General features: G+C 41.1%; 1 protein-coding gene across 2 annotated transcripts; it reads right to left on the bottom strand.

Moving 5' to 3' along the window:
* Positions 1–1,034: 1,034 nt before the first annotated feature.
* Positions 1,035–14,603, bottom strand: LOC106568008 (AT-rich interactive domain-containing protein 5B). Of its 2 annotated transcripts, none has more exons than XM_014137987.2 (10): positions 14,447–14,603; positions 10,989–11,135; positions 10,608–10,715; positions 9,032–9,437; positions 8,595–8,713; positions 8,164–8,311; positions 7,855–7,907; positions 7,606–7,703; positions 4,672–4,804; positions 1,035–4,449 (listed from the first exon to the last, which is right to left on the bottom strand). In XM_014137987.2, exons 1-10 carry the CDS (start codon positions 14,465–14,467, stop codon positions 3,277–3,279), a joined length of 2,406 nt encoding a protein of 801 aa, XP_013993462.2. In that variant the 5' UTR covers positions 14,468–14,603; the 3' UTR covers positions 1,035–3,276. The 2 variants fall into 2 exon arrangements, with proteins under 2 accessions (XP_013993462.2, XP_045549509.1); XM_045693553.1 differs by lacking the exon at positions 14,447–14,603 and adding an exon at positions 13,913–14,003.
* Positions 14,604–16,764: the final 2,161 nt, after the last annotated feature.

The raw sequence follows: 16,764 nt of genomic DNA, 5'->3' as shown, positions 1-16,764 counted from the left end.
TTGCGATACCCCCAGACCACTATGCCTTGAGGTTACCAAAACACTTTCTCAATTGACACATACCCAAGTGCAAGGCCTACTGAAATTCCGATCTATTCTTTGTGAATCCAGATCTCTGGGCTGTTCAATTATTTAATATATCGGCACTGATATTTTTTTGCATTGTAGCAAACTCAGCAGTTACTTCTGTAGTGTAGAATATCCTTCTACAGTCCCTCCAGGACTGTAGAACAGTCAGGCCTCGCATAGGACAGTGCTGGCCTGTGGTCTCCATCTAGTGGTCAATTTAGGAAACTGTGGGTCTCTATACTTCTTGCATTACAGAAAGAGACGCAGGAAGATACCTTTTCCTACAATAAAGGGGTGATTTCCCAGACACAGATTAACCCTATTCCTGGACTAAAAACCAAGCTCAATGGAGACTCTCCATTGAAATAGCTTAAGTCCAGGATTAGTCACTGTGTCTGGCAAAACAGCTCCTTGAAGATTTACACTGAGTATACCAAACACTAGGAACACCTTCCCTAATATTGAGTTGGCATTTTGCTCTCCGAACATCCTCAATTCATCGGGGAATGGACTCTACAAGGTGTCGAAAGCGTTCCACAGGGATGCTGGCCCATGTTGACGCCAATGCTTCCCACATCCAGGCTAGATGTCCGTTGAGTGGTGAACCATTCTTGATACACACGGAAAACTGTTGAGTGTGAAAAACCCAGCAGCATTGCAGTTCGACACAAACCGGTGTGCCTGGCACCTACTACCATACCCCATTCAAAGGCACTTAAATCTTTTGTCTTGCCCATTCACCCTCTGAATGCCACATATACACAATCCATGTCTCAAGGCTTAAAAAAATAAATAATAATAATAATAAAAAAAATCCTTCTTTAATCTGTCTCCTCCCCTTCATCTACACTGATTGAAGTGGATTTAACAATAACGGATCATAGCTGTCACCTGGACTCAGTGGTCAGTCTGTCATGGAAAGAGATGTTCTTAATATTTTGTATACTCAGTCTATAAAGTCCTACAAAAATCTACAAAACATCTTTAATATACAGTGTTAAAACAAATGGTTGAAACAACCATATAAATCAAATTGTCATCGAGTACAGGAGTCAAGATGTGGCACGGCACTGGCCGTACTCTAATACACAGAGAAATGAATACTTGAGACAGATTTCTTCCATGAACAAGATGAGCTCAACTGATACACAGATTTAAATAAAGACATAACTACATGACATTAACTCTGTAGCAGGTGTTCAAGAAATAAAACAAGGGGGAAAAGAAAAGCCAGTTGATCGGAGTCAACTGCAAATCAATTCCATATGCTGCAATCATCCATATTTTAAAGTTGAATGAAGATACACTTTTTCCCATTTTAACCATTCCAGAAGTTGGTTTACTGTGAACCAACTAATAAAGTACCAGTCAGACAGTATTCAAAAGTACTTAAGATGCAACAAAAATTATATTAAAGTTGATTTTGTTCTACATGCATAATTGAATGTAAACATTTGATCTTAAACTCTATAGAATTCAAATAATATCAAAAGCTACACAAACTATTTAAGTAAAAGCATTAAATACCTATTCAACTCAATGAAGAACTTGTCACACCAAAATTATGTGTGAGCTACACAATAAACTAGAACATTTTGCCATCTCACCCAATGGCCGGCATGTGGACCGTTCACCTCAATGGTATGCTGACATTTTTAAACAAAGAAATAGACTAGGCTGCAATGAGGATAAACGCTCAATATAAAAACAGGTTGCGCCGAAACCAGATGTAATCGTTTAACCAAATATTTAATAAGGATATCAACAGGAAAACTTGTAGGTTTTAGAAAAATTATATTTTTTGTAAAATTCAACAGCCAAGAGAACCTTGACTCTCTTTATGGTAATCAAACAGTAACACCTTTGGTGCTGATAGTCAATAAAATCCACCTGCTACTGTACATCTGGTCTGGGCACACCCCAGTTTACCGTAAACAAAATATGGCATTTCAGATATCTGTCTGACAGAATTACTGGTGTCAATTGACTCGGAATAAGGCAACAACGACTAAATCTAACATTAACCAGGCCAGTGGTGTCAGAATATTTTTTTTGAAACTAGACAGACATTAAAATACATTAAAATTGGCATCAGAGAGGAAAATGAATAAATATTGTAAGTGACTTCCGCATTAAAGGAAGGAAAGGGAACCAGTACAGTAGGAGTGCAAATCATGCTGCTGTTGGAAACAAACAGGAAGTAAATGCAAGACTGAAGGGCACTACTGGAAAACAAACAGATGTTTTCCTGGTTGTTGCTATGTGTGTGACTCTGAATGACTACAAATCAGAGCACAAGAGATTTAAGGCACATATTTTTGTATCCTTGATCCTATGGTTCTAACAATTAACTTATCCTTAAGATGCTTTTGGAAAACTGGGCCCAGGAATGGGAGTGGATTGTTATAAAAAAAATCTGACCTACTGATTGTTTTGTAATATACTTAATTTAACAGTAAGAAGAACAAAAAAATATATAGTATTTTCTACGAACGTAGAATACAAGTTAAGCTTTAATATAGCTACATAATTCAAGTTAGATGAAGCCCGAAAGTTGTATTATGCATAGTATCATACAATGTACAGAATTAGATAATTGAATAGTGTCATCAAGGCAAATGGCAGTGTTTTCAAAGGTGTGTGTGTGTCATTACCGAGTTCACAGGATTAGTCTTTGTATGTTTGAGAGTTCTCCCACATAAGGTAGAGTGGAGGAGTGATTGTCGGTGTTAGTCATGAGGCTGTTGGGGTTGTGTGCAGGTGTTCAGGCACCTTGGCTGGGCCTGGGTTGGAGGCAGGACAGAACTGGGCAGCCCTTTAACAGAAGCCTCAACATTACATCTCCTCATCCACCTGTTGGCCCCCAGAGCCACTTGTAGAGTGGGCTAAAGAGTCCTCAGTCCCCTCTCTGATACAGCATCCTCCATATTTATGGTTTTACACTCTTCTTCTACCCTCTCCAGTTTACTCTCCTCCACTACTGCCTTTTCTCCATCCTCCGATTGCTGTTGTATACCATCCTCCATTTGAACAGTTTCAACCTCCATCTTCTCTTCTTTCCCATTCTCCCACATTTTTATATTTTCTCCCCCTTTCTCCACCCTCTCCTGTTCTGTTCTTACAGAGCAGTCTTCCACAGGCTCCACCGCCACAAAGCTGCTCTCCCTCCAGTCCTTTTCCACCTTCACCTGGATTACTGGCTCAGAGTCAGACGTCCTGCCCTGGTTCTCCCAGAGGGGTGTCTCCAGAACCCTCCCCAGACTCGGTGAGGCAGAGCGGGGGAGGTGGAGGTGGAGAATTGATGTCTGGGCTGGTGGTGTGACAAGGCAGCTCCAGGAGGAAAGCCCTGGCCCTGCTGGGTGAGCTCAGGTCCTCAGCCTCCTCGCACGACTCCATTCTATGCCTTTTAGCTAAGGGGAGTGTGGTGTCACCGTTTTCCTGATCCCCTGCAGCCATCCTGGAGCCAGTATCAGAGGCAGATCTTCTGGTGGTGGAGCGCTTGCTGAGGTTGAGCGGTAGGGCCTGCTCTGGGGGAGGGGTGATGGGTAGACAGGGCTTGCCATTCAGGTCCTGGGCTAAGACCTCCGACAGCCGCTTGGTGAAGGAGTGAAGCTGGGCCAAGCCCAGCCGTGTATGCATCAGCTGGCGCACCTGCAGGCTGCAGTCCAGATCCAGGGGTAGGACCCGGAGAGGGGGCAGGGGAGGCCGGCTGCTACGGCCCTCCCTGGTGCTGGTACTGCTGCTGCCCCCCCCCTGGGTTGCTTCATCAAGCCCACACCCCAAGCACTGGTGGTGGGGCTGGTGGTGAGACTGCGGATGGGGCTGGTCCCCATTGGGAAGGGGGGTGTCTGAGCTCCCTGCCTTGGCCTGGAGGTGGAAGCTAGAGGGCTGGTGGGAGGCAGGGTCCTGGGTGTTTAGACTAGGGCTGTCCAAGCTATTGAGGCCCAGTCGGCTCCTAAAGAGATCCAGGGGACAGAGGCCTTTAGAGGGCCTGAACCCTCCTAGGGAGCCCCCTGCGTGGAGCCTGGGGAGATCAGACAGGAGATTTGCAGGAGACAGAGTGGGTGATGGTGCTAGAGTATCCCCATTCGCCACCTTTACCTCCCTCTCCATTTTGGGCAGGAGGGGGAGGAAGGGGGCAGACATTGGGGACAGGTCTGGGGTTAGTGGCATGTTGGCCAGGTTTAGCCCCTGGAACACAGACAGGGACTGGAGAGAGGGGTCCTGCAGGGGTTGGGACCCCAGGTCCAGGCTGGGTTTGGCTGGGGGAGATAGGACCACTGGACTGGCCTTGGAAGCTAGAAGTTTGGCTTGGTTCTTTTTGCCTGGAGGTCTGCCCCTGCCCCTCTTCACTACCACCACACCGTCTGGAGAAATAGTCTAGTGAGAGAGAGATGCCATACATGAGGATGGATTCAGTTACACGTTCTGAATGATTCTCATGTTAGTCTCTATAATGTAATAGAATACATTAATTTACATCAGATTCAGGTCAAGCCAAGACAACTAGCGATGACAGCATATTAAATATCAGATGACTGACATGAACTGAGCAAGTCAACAATGAACTGTATGTGGTATGAGAGATGAGCTGACACTTACTGGAAGAGGGGTGGGGGTTGCAGTCCTCTTCACCAGCGGTCTCCTCCCCCTGCCCCGGATAGGCCCAGTGGATGCTGGGAGTTTGAGTTCTGCTCCTCTTCCATTTATGTGTTCCTCATAGGGAAGCATCAGCCTGAGGCAAACACAAAACCAAAAGTTCCAAAATGAAAAACACGTTTTGTAAGGAAACATCAATGCCGAAAAGCCTAAAATGCAGTGGATTTCAACCAGGTACTGTACATCCCATTAGCCTAGGAATCTCTAATAGGTCAGCCCACCAATGAGTAACTAGCCAAACAATTCTGAAAGTAAAAGCAATTTTCACGTGTTCCACCACAAGCGGTCATAAACAAATCTCGCAAGTCTGGGACTGGTGACACCCCCCTGCAAGCTCTCAGCTGCTATCAACGCAACATTTACATTATCCCACCCCTGGTTAGCCACTATTGTCTTAAAAAGCCAAACCTAAACACAATATCTGCTAATTCATTTCCAACAATATTGCCCCTGTCTGTGTAGTGAGCGCGTTTGTCTATCACTCCGTGTGTAGCCAGTTGATGTGATAACCATCTTGTGGGTTGACAGAAATATTTTCCCCAAAACCTTCAAATTAAATGTTAACTGCAAAATAGGCTTACCTGGCAGACGTACAGTGCCTTCGGAAAGTATTCAGACCCCTTGACTTTTTCCACATTTTGTTACATTACAGCCTTATTCTAAAATTGAATGAATACATTTCCCCCCCCCTCAATCTACACACAATACCACATAATGACAAAGCAAAAACAGGTTTGTAGAAATCTTAGCAAATGTATTTAAAAAAATACAACTTAAATACCTTATTTACATAAGTATTCACACCCTTCGCTATGAGACTCGAAATTGAGCTCAGGCACATCCTGTTGCCATTGATCATCATTGAGATGATTATATTGATTGCCTTTCCAAATCATGGCCACACACCTGTCTATATAAGGTCCCCCAGATGACAGCGCATGTAAAGTAAAAACCAAGCCATGAGGTCAAAGCAATTGTCCGTAGAGCTCCGAGACAGGATTGTGTCCAGGCACAGATCTGGGGAAGGGTAGCAAAATATTTCTGCAGCATTTAATGCCCCCAAGAACACAGTGGCCTCCATCATTCTTAAATGGAAGAAGTTTGGAATCACCAAGACTCTTCCTAGAGCTGGCCGCCCGGACAAACTGAGCAATCAGGGGAGAAGGGCCTTGGTCAGGGAGGTGACCAAGGACCCAACGGTCACGCTGACAGAGCTCTAGAGTTCCTCTGGGGAGATGGGAGAACCTTCCAGAAGGACAACCATCTCTGCAACACTCCACCAATCAGGCATTTATGGTAGAGTGGCCAGACGGAAGCCACTCCTCAGTAAAAGGCACATGACAGCCCGCTTGGAGTTTGCCTAAAGGCACCTAAAGGACATACCAAGATTCTCTGGTCTGATGAAACCAAGATTGAACTCTCTGGCCTGAAAGCCAAGCGTCACGTCTGGAGGAAACCTGGCACCATCCCTACGGTGAAGCATGGTGGTGGCAGCATCAAGCTGTGGGGATGTTTTTTAGCGGCAGGGACTGGGGACAGGGCAGAGGGAAAGATGAACGGAGCAAAGTACAGAGAAATCCTTGATGAAAACCTGCTCGAGCGCTCAGGACCTCAGACTGGGGCGAAGGTTCACCTCCCAACAGGACAACAACCCTAAGCACAAAGCCAAGACAATGCAGGAGTGGCTCCGGGACAAGTCTCTGAATGTCCTTGACTGGCCCAGCCAGAGCCCGGACTTGAACCCGATCGAACATCTCTGGAGAGCCCTGAACATAGCTGTGCAGCAATGCTCCCCATCCAACCTGACTGAACTTGAGAGGATCTGCAGGGAAGAACGGGAGAAACTCCCCAAATACAGGTGTGCCAAGCTTGTAGCATCATACCCAAGAAGTTGAGGCTGTAATTGCTGCCAAAGGTGCTTCAACAAAGTACTGAGTAAAGGGTCTGAACACTTACGTAAATGTGATATTTTATAAAAATCTTTTTTTTTATTATTATGCATTTTAGAATAAGGCTGTAACAACAAAATGTGGGAAAAAGTCAAGGGGTCTGATTAATATCCGAATGCTCTGTATATTATGAGTAAGTATATCATTTGTGTCTTATTTGCAAACTTTGCCATGAAATCATCAGCAGCAGTACAGAACCATCACTAGACAGGCAGATTAGACGCCACATTCTTCATTCACTAGATGTGCAATTAAAGGGCCAGATCAGTAATTAAAGGGGAATTACACTCAAAACTCAATGTGTTTGTTTCCTTCCAGACCTAAAAAATAAAAAATAAAAAAATAAAAAATTGTCTTCTGATGTGATTTAAGCATTGCCATCCAATTTTGTTGTTTCTCTATGAACAATTGTAATTTTGACAAACAAATCTAAACCAGGAAAAATACAACAGAAAACATGATTTGGGAAAACATAAAACAGAACTTCGGAAAGAAATTACAGCTTTTATAGAGTTGTTTATTAACCATTATTTTACCAGGTATATTGACAGGAAACAGTGCACTACTTCCTCTTGTACACTAAGGACCCGGGGAAGAGTTGCAGGGGAGAAGAGAAGAATGTGCCCATTTGATAGCTAGAAAAAAAAAAAGAATAGCTCGCAACGTTTAATTTTTTAAAAGTAGCTCTCATGCTAGAAAAGGTTGGAGACCCCTGCATTAGCCTATCATTCTAGAGAAATAGTATATATTGAATTTGTTTATTAAATCGTATCAGAACCCTGAATCAGCATTTCTCACAGCTGAAGCCTGGGTTATATTGTGCACTGTAGTTATAAACATGGTTTCCTTTTGTCACAAGAAGAATAGGCATGCTTTAGGTGGGGCACAATGTAAACTGGTCTGGGCACCAGCAGTGTTCCTGCCTCACCTCTCATAGTGCCTCCGGGTGCAGGTGGCAGCGCTGGTGCTGCCCGGGCTTCCTCCTAGTTCATTATACACTTTCTTCCACAGACGCTGGGACGTCACCTACAGGAGAGAGATTGTAAATGGTTTAAGTCGTTTTTAGACCGTTAATTATTTCCATAAACATTTCTAACTAATTTGCTTAGATTTTGCAATCGTACCACTACTGTACAAGATATGTGGATGATACAGAACGATGGCCTTCACTACTCACCCTCTCATGGCCGCCCAGCCGTTTGACTACAGAGTACATGACAAACAGGTCAACTGTAGACACGGAGACAGATAAGAGTGTTTAAGCATACCATAGGTCCTAGGAGCTGTGGCCTTGATGGTCTGGTTTACAACGCTGACAGATATACAGCTTGTTCAAAAACAGAACTGCATGGTGGGAACATTTTATTTCATTCCGTAGGGAAAACTCATCAAATCAAACTGAAAGTACAGCAAAGGACCCTTTGTATTCAAAACCTTTGGTAGGAGTATTAATGTTGGTTGATAAAGTCATCAGTGAGCAACTCACTCTTCTTGAAGCCGAGGTTGGGCACCTTGCTGATGGGTGAGCCGCAGCTCTCCATGTAGCAGTAGAGTTGATCCAGGAACAGCTGCTCATCAGAGTGGGGGAGACAGGCCTCCTCACAGTGCATCTCCACACTGCCCATCACATTCTCCTACAGGATACATAATGTTATAACAATTCTACATCTAGTAATGCTGTACAGCCCCATTACAGTTTGTGTCTATTAGGAAATGTGGAATTTTCACGTCTAAGAATAGTAACTACTTGGCATAAATAGTGTATTGTGATGCATTTCATAACAAAGAAACCTAAAGGTAATTACTATGATATTAAGTAATTTCTAAGTAAATATGAGGTGAATAATAAGACATCCGAAAGTAAGTTATAAAGTTAAGTAGCCATATCAACAGTTTCTAGAACAAAACAAAGTGTACCTTCATTCTCTCTATCCAGGACTCTGATTGGTTGAGGGCTGGTGGCTCCACAGCTTTCTGGCCTTCTGGCCTGCCTCTCCTCTTGCGGGGTCGCCCCTTCAAGCTAAGAGAGGTGCATCCTTGGAATGAGAGATATACATTTAATCCTAATTCAAAATAAGATCATCATTTGCCTTTCAAAAAACATTGAACTAAGTACAAAATAACATTGTTTTAGGATCCCATAATTTCAGCACATGCTGTGTTCCCTACAAGATGACCACAACATACAGTAAATGAGTTAATATAATAGTTTAAGGTTGCATTAATTCATTTCAATTTATTGTCCACACATTTTAGATTCCATTGCCTAATTAGGGTTAAAAAATATAAGCACTTCAGCCAATGGCCACATTTACATGAATGGAGAGATCAAGTTCCCCCAGCCTGCCGCTCACCCAGTTGTGTCCAGACACTGGTGTTGCTGTCCAGGGTGGGGTGGTTGAAGGTATCCCGGCAGTAGAGGACCTGTGTGTTGTGTTGGGCCACCTTGATCCCTCCCAGGGCCAGCAAATGGGGGTTCTGGAGCCCCAACCCTACCTCGTCCTGGATGCGCCTCTGCAGGGAGCGGAAGCGGCAGTACTGGGGGTAGCTGAGCACCTTGACCCCTAGACGCTCACTCTCAGCCTTCTCTTTGAGTGGCGTTGGGGCTCCGTTGGTAATGATAGGGGTGGGTTTGTGATGACCGTTGTTCCTGCTGGACTTCTGGCTGCCTCCTTTCCACCCTTGAGGTTCCGGACAGGTCCACCTCACCAGATCCTCCACCCGCACCACTATCTTCTTAGAGACAGCCAACACCTCATCCTGAGGGACACACACACACGCACTTAGATCCTCATTAAAGCCATACTACTTTATTTGTGCATACCCTCCTCAAAGAAAGAGCCACCAATATTTTTTTTTTTTTAAGAATCAAGGAAATACATCCCATGCAAAAACACATTGCTGTGAAGAAATTCCCTTGAGCTTTACTAAATTAGTAACCCTACTAACCCTAAACCATTTCTTTAGGGGACACAGAGAATGTGGTTGGTTTACAGTTCTTCACCACATAGGACCAGATTAAGTTCCCCCCAGTCAGAGTACCAATGGCCTGTGGCACATGAGGAGACATCAGAGCTCTCCTACGCCTCCCAGACCCGTTTGACACTAGTGACAATGATCCACAGCACTTCTGCCTCAGGCACTGACAACCCTACACCACTGATAGAAGCAAGCTGGCTTCTATCTCACACATTTTTCACATTCCACCTCCAACTATAGGTGACTACATGAACAACAAACTGGAACAGGTATTTTTTACCATGACTCCCCTCTAAAGATGTTATTTTTCACTATGATTAACACTATAGTGAAATAGGAGACTTTGGAAAACCTGGGATTCATGATCCCAGCAACAACAAAAAAAATGGAATGGAATCAATAAAAAAATACAAGTATAACATCTCATAGAACTACTCTTTGCCATACCTATGCACTTTTAAAACTTTTGGTATGAAGAACAGACTTTAGTAAGAATGCATTTATTATACATGAATTGTGCAAGTTGATTGAAAACATTTCACAAATAAGAAGGGAAAAGTGACATCAATCTAATGATTCTTGTTAATAGTTAGTTATTGGGCAACCATTTGTAAATTGAGATTGTGAAATACTTGTGGTTAAACAAGTAGGCTAAAAGCCAGGCACACTCAATCCATTATTGCATCAACCCAAGACAAAATTTGACTATCGAAGAAATGCACAGAACTGTATGTCCTTTCATGAGTTCCGCTATATATGAAATACTAGTCTAGCAATGACATATGGCCGGTAATTTTGTGCGATTCTTGGTGAAACAGAGTATGACAACCACACTCCGTGTTTACAGTAATGTAGACTTTAAAATGTACATGGTTTTAACATTTTTATAGTTTAGAACACTTCTACATTATGAAAAACGATCAAGCTTGGTGGTGCCCTGCCCCCACCCACCTCTCCATGCTCTCTGGTTCTGCCTTTGGGAGTATCCTCAGGGAGGAAGTACAGTCTGGAGCTGGCCAGCAGATGGCACTGGGCCTGGTCCTCCCACAGTAACATCACCTGAAATAAGAAATACATAGAAGATGCTTTTATCCAGAGCGACTTACAATAAATACGTAATCAGTACAGTGGCACAAGGAGGAATTAATCCCAAAACTCTGGGGCCTGTTCATGAGGGTGCAATGTTACAGAACGTTCAAAATCAGGTAGAAATCCTTAGGGAAGAACAGGTATTGAGGTTCCATCTGCAACGTTCTACACAGTCACCACCCTGAATACACCCCTGGTATGGCAAGTATCATGTGCAGACTAACAGAGTTTTAGAATTCATACCTCAGCAATGCCCACAGGTTCCTCAGGTCCACAGCGGACATAGTAGAACTCCCCCAGTTTCCAGACCTGAGCAGCGGACCCGGCCCCACAGCTCACTGACTTATAGAAGGCAAATGAGCCACGCAGGCAGGAGGGAGCACCTAACCACTGTGTGAGCGAGAGAGAGGGGTCAGAGTAATTCAACCATTCCCGTCTGTTCAATGACAGGGCATGTGATCTGAATCAACCTTGATCCATAATGTAAATGGAGCCTTGTTCCCCCATTTGATTTTCATGAAGTCCATTTAAGCTAAATTGTAATATGGTATGAATACAACTCTGTTAAAGATTAGTTTAACAAACAACAAAACCATGTGTACTTGTAATGTATTCCACAATTATACTGGGAACAATAATCATGTGACTAGGACTTGAAAAGCTCCACATATCTTACTCAAATTGTTAAGAATTTAGTTCAGAATATTTGAAATACTAAGCTCCTGACAACTGCTATATAAATCAACTTCCTTAAAACATAAAAAAATATACCACTTGAATAATAGGGTGATTCCTCAAAACAAGACCATGATTTTTAGTATTTTCACAAAATGTAATCAATAGAAGGGTCCTTTGGAAGAAGGGTTGTTGACATTTGAATTTTAATGCATAATTGAGGAATAATTAATTGAAGTTTAAACATTTGGGACATTTTGCCTTTAAGCCTCTGTTTCCTCTGTAGCTTTACCGCTTGCTCAGTAATATGAGTAGTATTTTGATTTAAAAAACTATTTTCTTACATTAATTCAGGAATATAAACATGAACACTGAGACAATAAAAAGTATGATTTGGCTATTTTTTTATGAAAAGATAAGATTATATTGTCGAACAGGCAATGTAAACCAATCACAGCCATCATACTTGGATCATTGTACATCCTGCAAATCACCAGCAGAGGGCGACAATTTTGTATATAGTTTCACATTCAGTCGGTTGGTAATGCTTACAAATTGGATCCTAACTCTAAAAGTATCTGAAATCTCACTCTGGAACTTTGTAATGCCCGTAGTGTGTATTATGTTTAATACGCTCTTAGAAGCCTTGGTAAGGCCAAAATGTCACAAATATTCCAACTTCAATTAATAATTTTTCAATTTTGCTTGAAGATACAAATGTCAAATATATGTCAATAATCCTTCATCCAAAGGACCCTTGTATGGATTACATTTCGTGAAATATCCCAGAAATCATGGTCTTCTTTTGTTCTAGTTTCGTGAGTTATCACCCAGTACAACTAGGCCATCATTGTAAATAACAATTTGTTCTTAACTGACGTGCCTAGTTAAATACATTTTAAAAATAATACATTTTAAAAAGCTAATAGTACAACTAAGTATTGAGCCCATCACAAATTTCCGTAATCTAGACACGGGAAGTTTAATTTAAATTGCAAAACTCAAACAAATACAGATGTCATCCCTTCCATGTGAATAATTTCAATGTTAAACAACTCGCACACAGAAACACTCCTTCACATGATACCAATTATCCATTTGGGCCATAAACATAAACTTTCAGATTCCACAAAATGTTCCTGACAAAGGCCTGCATTCCTCCCCATTTATCAACATTAGTTCATGCATATGTTGTTCTGCTCAATCTATGGCTCTCTATATGAGAGCAACCTCGCTGCTAGTGGCCATTTTCACTAAATTACAATGGCTTTCAATCATCTGAATTAGGCCAAATACAGAGATACCGCTCTGCTTTCTACTCTAGCGTCACCATGCACCAATAACCATTCCAAAATATGAATCAATTTTGTAGGCAATCCTTATTCACAGACAGTATGATGTGACTGTATACATATTTTCAAAGCCGTGAAAGGGTTATAAAAATAAAAGGATACAATTGGATATCCAACATAAAACACTTGTTTTGTCATGAATCAAAACTATGAAGAAATGTGTTGTAATAGGCTATTTTCATTCATATAGACCTTTACAAACTCTGAGGGCCTAATCTAAAAATATATAATAAATCAATTAACACCCCTGTAGGTCTATTATAGGGTATATCCTAGCTGCCTAAATGCGGAAAATTCGCACCCCTCGTACCCGCCCATTGTCGGCAAACCCGTCCGCTACCCCCCTTCCAATGCAGCAGGAACAGAGCTGTGCGTGCACACGTTGATCACTTAGCCAACTAGTGGTGAAAACGAGGCAAGGCTGATTTTACAGTAAATCCTTAAACCACATAAAACTGGATTTTCAATTTTGAGAAGGATTTAAGGGGAAAAAAACGAACCTACATAAAGGCTACGTTAATGCTCATGTTGGAATTTGATATAGCCTGCACTGCTGTTCCAGAAATTGAGAAACGAATAGAAAATGTGTTCTTTCTGCAAAATAACAGTGTGACCTTGGATCTCGTATTATACAAAACATTGTCTACACAATATTACAACATTATACGAAGTGGAAAAGTAGGCCTATATCCTTAGACATTAGATAATTGGAACAGGAGGAACATAATATCCACCATAACTTTGACAAACCTATGATTACTGTATACGCTACAACTTAAATATCATTATGAATGCAGTATAGCCTATACATGTTCAACATTTCTGATATTAATTTTAAAACCAATATAGGCCTACTGTTACTGAAGTCCTACAATTCGACAGAAGTTTTTGGTGGGCCTAGTATTATACAATCAAGATAATCCTCGCAATTTCAAGTACAAAGTACAGCGATTTCCTCACAATATTAACATTCCATTTTGAGCTATACCAAATAAACACGATACATAATGTCAGGGATTTTTCATACCCATATGTTGGCCATTTGTTCGATAAATAAACTGCTCCACCTTGTTCCTTAGATTAAATTTTTATCTTTAATATCACGTCACTGCAAATGTAAAATATTAATTTTCGACTTACTCCAAACTTGATTTTAAGTTACAATACCATCGATTTGGTTGAAAAACAAGCATAAAAGTTTCTTAATATTGCGGAATCGCCAGATAAAATTGTCTTTAATGTGGAAATGTGGGGGTGGGGGGAGAGGGAGAACGTAAGTAGTCGACACGACACACAAAGAAATCAATCATTAACAAGAAGAAAATATAGACATATTGAAGTTGAATTAAATTGAAAACCCTGACCAATAAAATCCTATAATCATGTCAGCGGAATTTGGGGCTTTCAAAATATCATAGCGAGCTATTTTCTCCCTTGGAAAGTTGTGACTCATCCAGCAAAGTTGTAATTGCGAAAGTCTTTTTAGCTTGATAGGATAACAATCAATTCGACATTCTAAACAAAATTACAGATTTGAAAACGGGCAAACTGATATCAAAATGAGACCGACACACAGTCGGTTTATTTTCGATATCAACAGGTAAAAGTGGCATGCGTGCGCATAGGAAAATCACGATTTATTTCAAAATAATATAAAGTGAGTGTCGGCTTTACCTGTATTGCATTCTGCTCCATTGCAGTAACACATTCCCTTATTCCCTCTCAGAGCCCCCTATCAAGTTACACAGCCGGGAACTCACCGGCACACAAACAAATGCTCAAGAAGAAAAGGTTTCTCTTTTTTTGTGAAAATAGGACAGGATCTAGGTGTGGCCAAAGCTGTTTGCGAGAGTAGGCTATAACATATTGTTCATATGAAAGTGGATATTTTTCATGTAAGGACATTTTTATCATCCTGAAATCATTGTTGTTCGAGTTTAAAAATGTCCTTCAATTAAGTTTAGTTACATTGTAATATCAAAATTGTTGAGCTGATACTTTGGTAGGCTATAACCACGGAGCATGCGTGGAGACAAATACTTGGTGATAGTTTTAAGTAATCGTGACTCGTATTGTACATGATAAATTCACCGTATGGTGTGGGAAATTTTGAAGAGCAAAGTTAAACACGTGATAGTTGTTACATTCGGCAGTGCAACATTGTAACTACTAGCCCACTGGGGGTGCAGGGAAACTGACATTACAACATTGTATCTGTATCATGCTAGCCATCTTTAATTTTCGACACTTTCTGAACACGTGGTCTGTCAATTGGAGTGTCTGAATATTCTATAGTTTTATAATTTTGCTGAAAACTTTAATTGAATAACCTGATGTCCCTCTAGTTTCTCCGACAGGGGGAGTGAGCACGTGTCTCTTTCCATTCTGTGGAACTTATATTTGGCTTGACCATGAAATTCATAAATGTGTTCTCCAAGATTGTAATTGTATGAACAAGCTGCCATTTCAATATGGCTGCAGTGTTATAGTATCTGGTCGAAAAATATACTAAATACAGTGAGATAATCCCAATTCAAAGTTTTCATTCTAGTATAAAATTATATTTACTAATAAATTTTTTAAATATTATTTTAATTTCACATACAGCAGGTTCAGAAATAAGATCATTTCCCCCTTGAAAGTTAACCATGTAATACAGAAAATATTGCATTGCAGTTGTCAATATAACTGTATTTAAATACGATACTGTAAAAAAGAGAGAAGTTGAACTTTGTAAGAATAATATAATAATATATGCCATTGAGCAGATGATTTTATCCAAAGCGACTTACAGTCATGCATGCATTCAGTAGGTTGAATTAATTCATGATTTCATTATTTGAGTTTCCATACAGTAGGTTACAAGAAAGTGAGTGAAATGTTTAGCATGTAGGGGAGACTGGGGAACAAAGTAACACAGGGCATGTGCATTGAACATTTTAGTCATTTAGCAGAGGCTCTTATTCAGAGTGACTTACAGTTAGTGCATTCATCTAAAGATAGCTAAGTGGGACAAGCACATTTCACAGTCATAGTAAGTACATTTTTCCTCAATAAAGTAGCTAGAAGGCCAGCATCTGTCGCCTGTTCACTATTGATGTTGATACTGGTGTTTTGCATATACTATTTAATGAAGCTGCCAGTTGAGGACTTGTGGGGTGTCTGTTTCTCAAAATAGACACTCTAATGTACTTGTCCTCTTGCTCAGTTGTGCACCGGGGCCTCCCACTCCACTTTCTATTCTGGTTAGATCCAGTTTGCGCTGTTCTGTGAAGGGAGTAGTACACAGCGTTGTACGTTATCTTCAGTTTCTTGGCAATTTCTCACATGAAATAGCCTTCATTTCTCAGAACAAGAATAGACTGATGAGTTTCATAAGAAAGTTCTTTGTTTCTGGCCATTTTGAGCCTGTAATCGAACCCACAAATGCTGATGCTCCAGATACTCAACTAGTGTAAAGAAGGCCAGATTTATTGCTTCTTTAATCAGAACAACAGTTTTCAGCTGTGTTAACATAATTGCAAAAGGGTTTTCTAATGATCAATTAGCCTTTTAAAATGATAACCTTGGATTAGCTAACACAACGTGCCATTGGAACACAGGAGTGATGGTTGCTTATAATGGGCCTCTGTACGCCTATGTAGATATTCCATAACAAATCTGCAGTTTCCAGCTACAATAGTCATTGACAACATTAACAGCATCTACACTGTATTTCTGATTAATTTGATGTTATTTTAATGGACAAAAAATGTGCTTTTCTTTCTAAAACAACGACATTTCTAAGTCACCCCAAACTTTCGAACGGTAGTGTAAATATTCAGACCCTTTGCTATGAGACTTGACATTGAGCTCAGGTGCATCCTGTTTCCATTGATCATCAACTTGATTGGAGTCCACCTGTGGTAAATTCAATTGATTGGACATGATTTGGAAAGTCACACACCTGTCTACACTGCGTGCACAATTATTAGGCAAGTGAGTATTCTGAT

This window comes from Salmo salar, chromosome ssa13 (assembly GCF_905237065.1).
Source record: "Salmo salar chromosome ssa13, Ssal_v3.1, whole genome shotgun sequence".
Lineage (NCBI taxonomy): Eukaryota > Metazoa > Chordata > Actinopteri > Salmoniformes > Salmonidae > Salmo > Salmo salar.
Note: the sequence above shows the minus strand (reverse complement) of the source record. Positions and strands in the feature narration are given on the sequence as shown.

Coding starts and splice junctions, on each gene's coding strand:
- LOC106568008 (XM_014137987.2), bottom strand. CDS start 14,467: ATGGAGCAGAATGCAATACAG. Junction 7,908..8,163: donor CAACCTCGGCTTCAAGAAGA/GTGAGTTGCTCA, acceptor CCGTGTCTACAG/TTGACCTGTTTGTCATGTAC. Junction 4,805..7,605: donor ACCCGGAGGCACTATGAGAG/GTGAGGCAGGAA, acceptor TGTTTGCCTCAG/GCTGATGCTTCCCTATGAGG.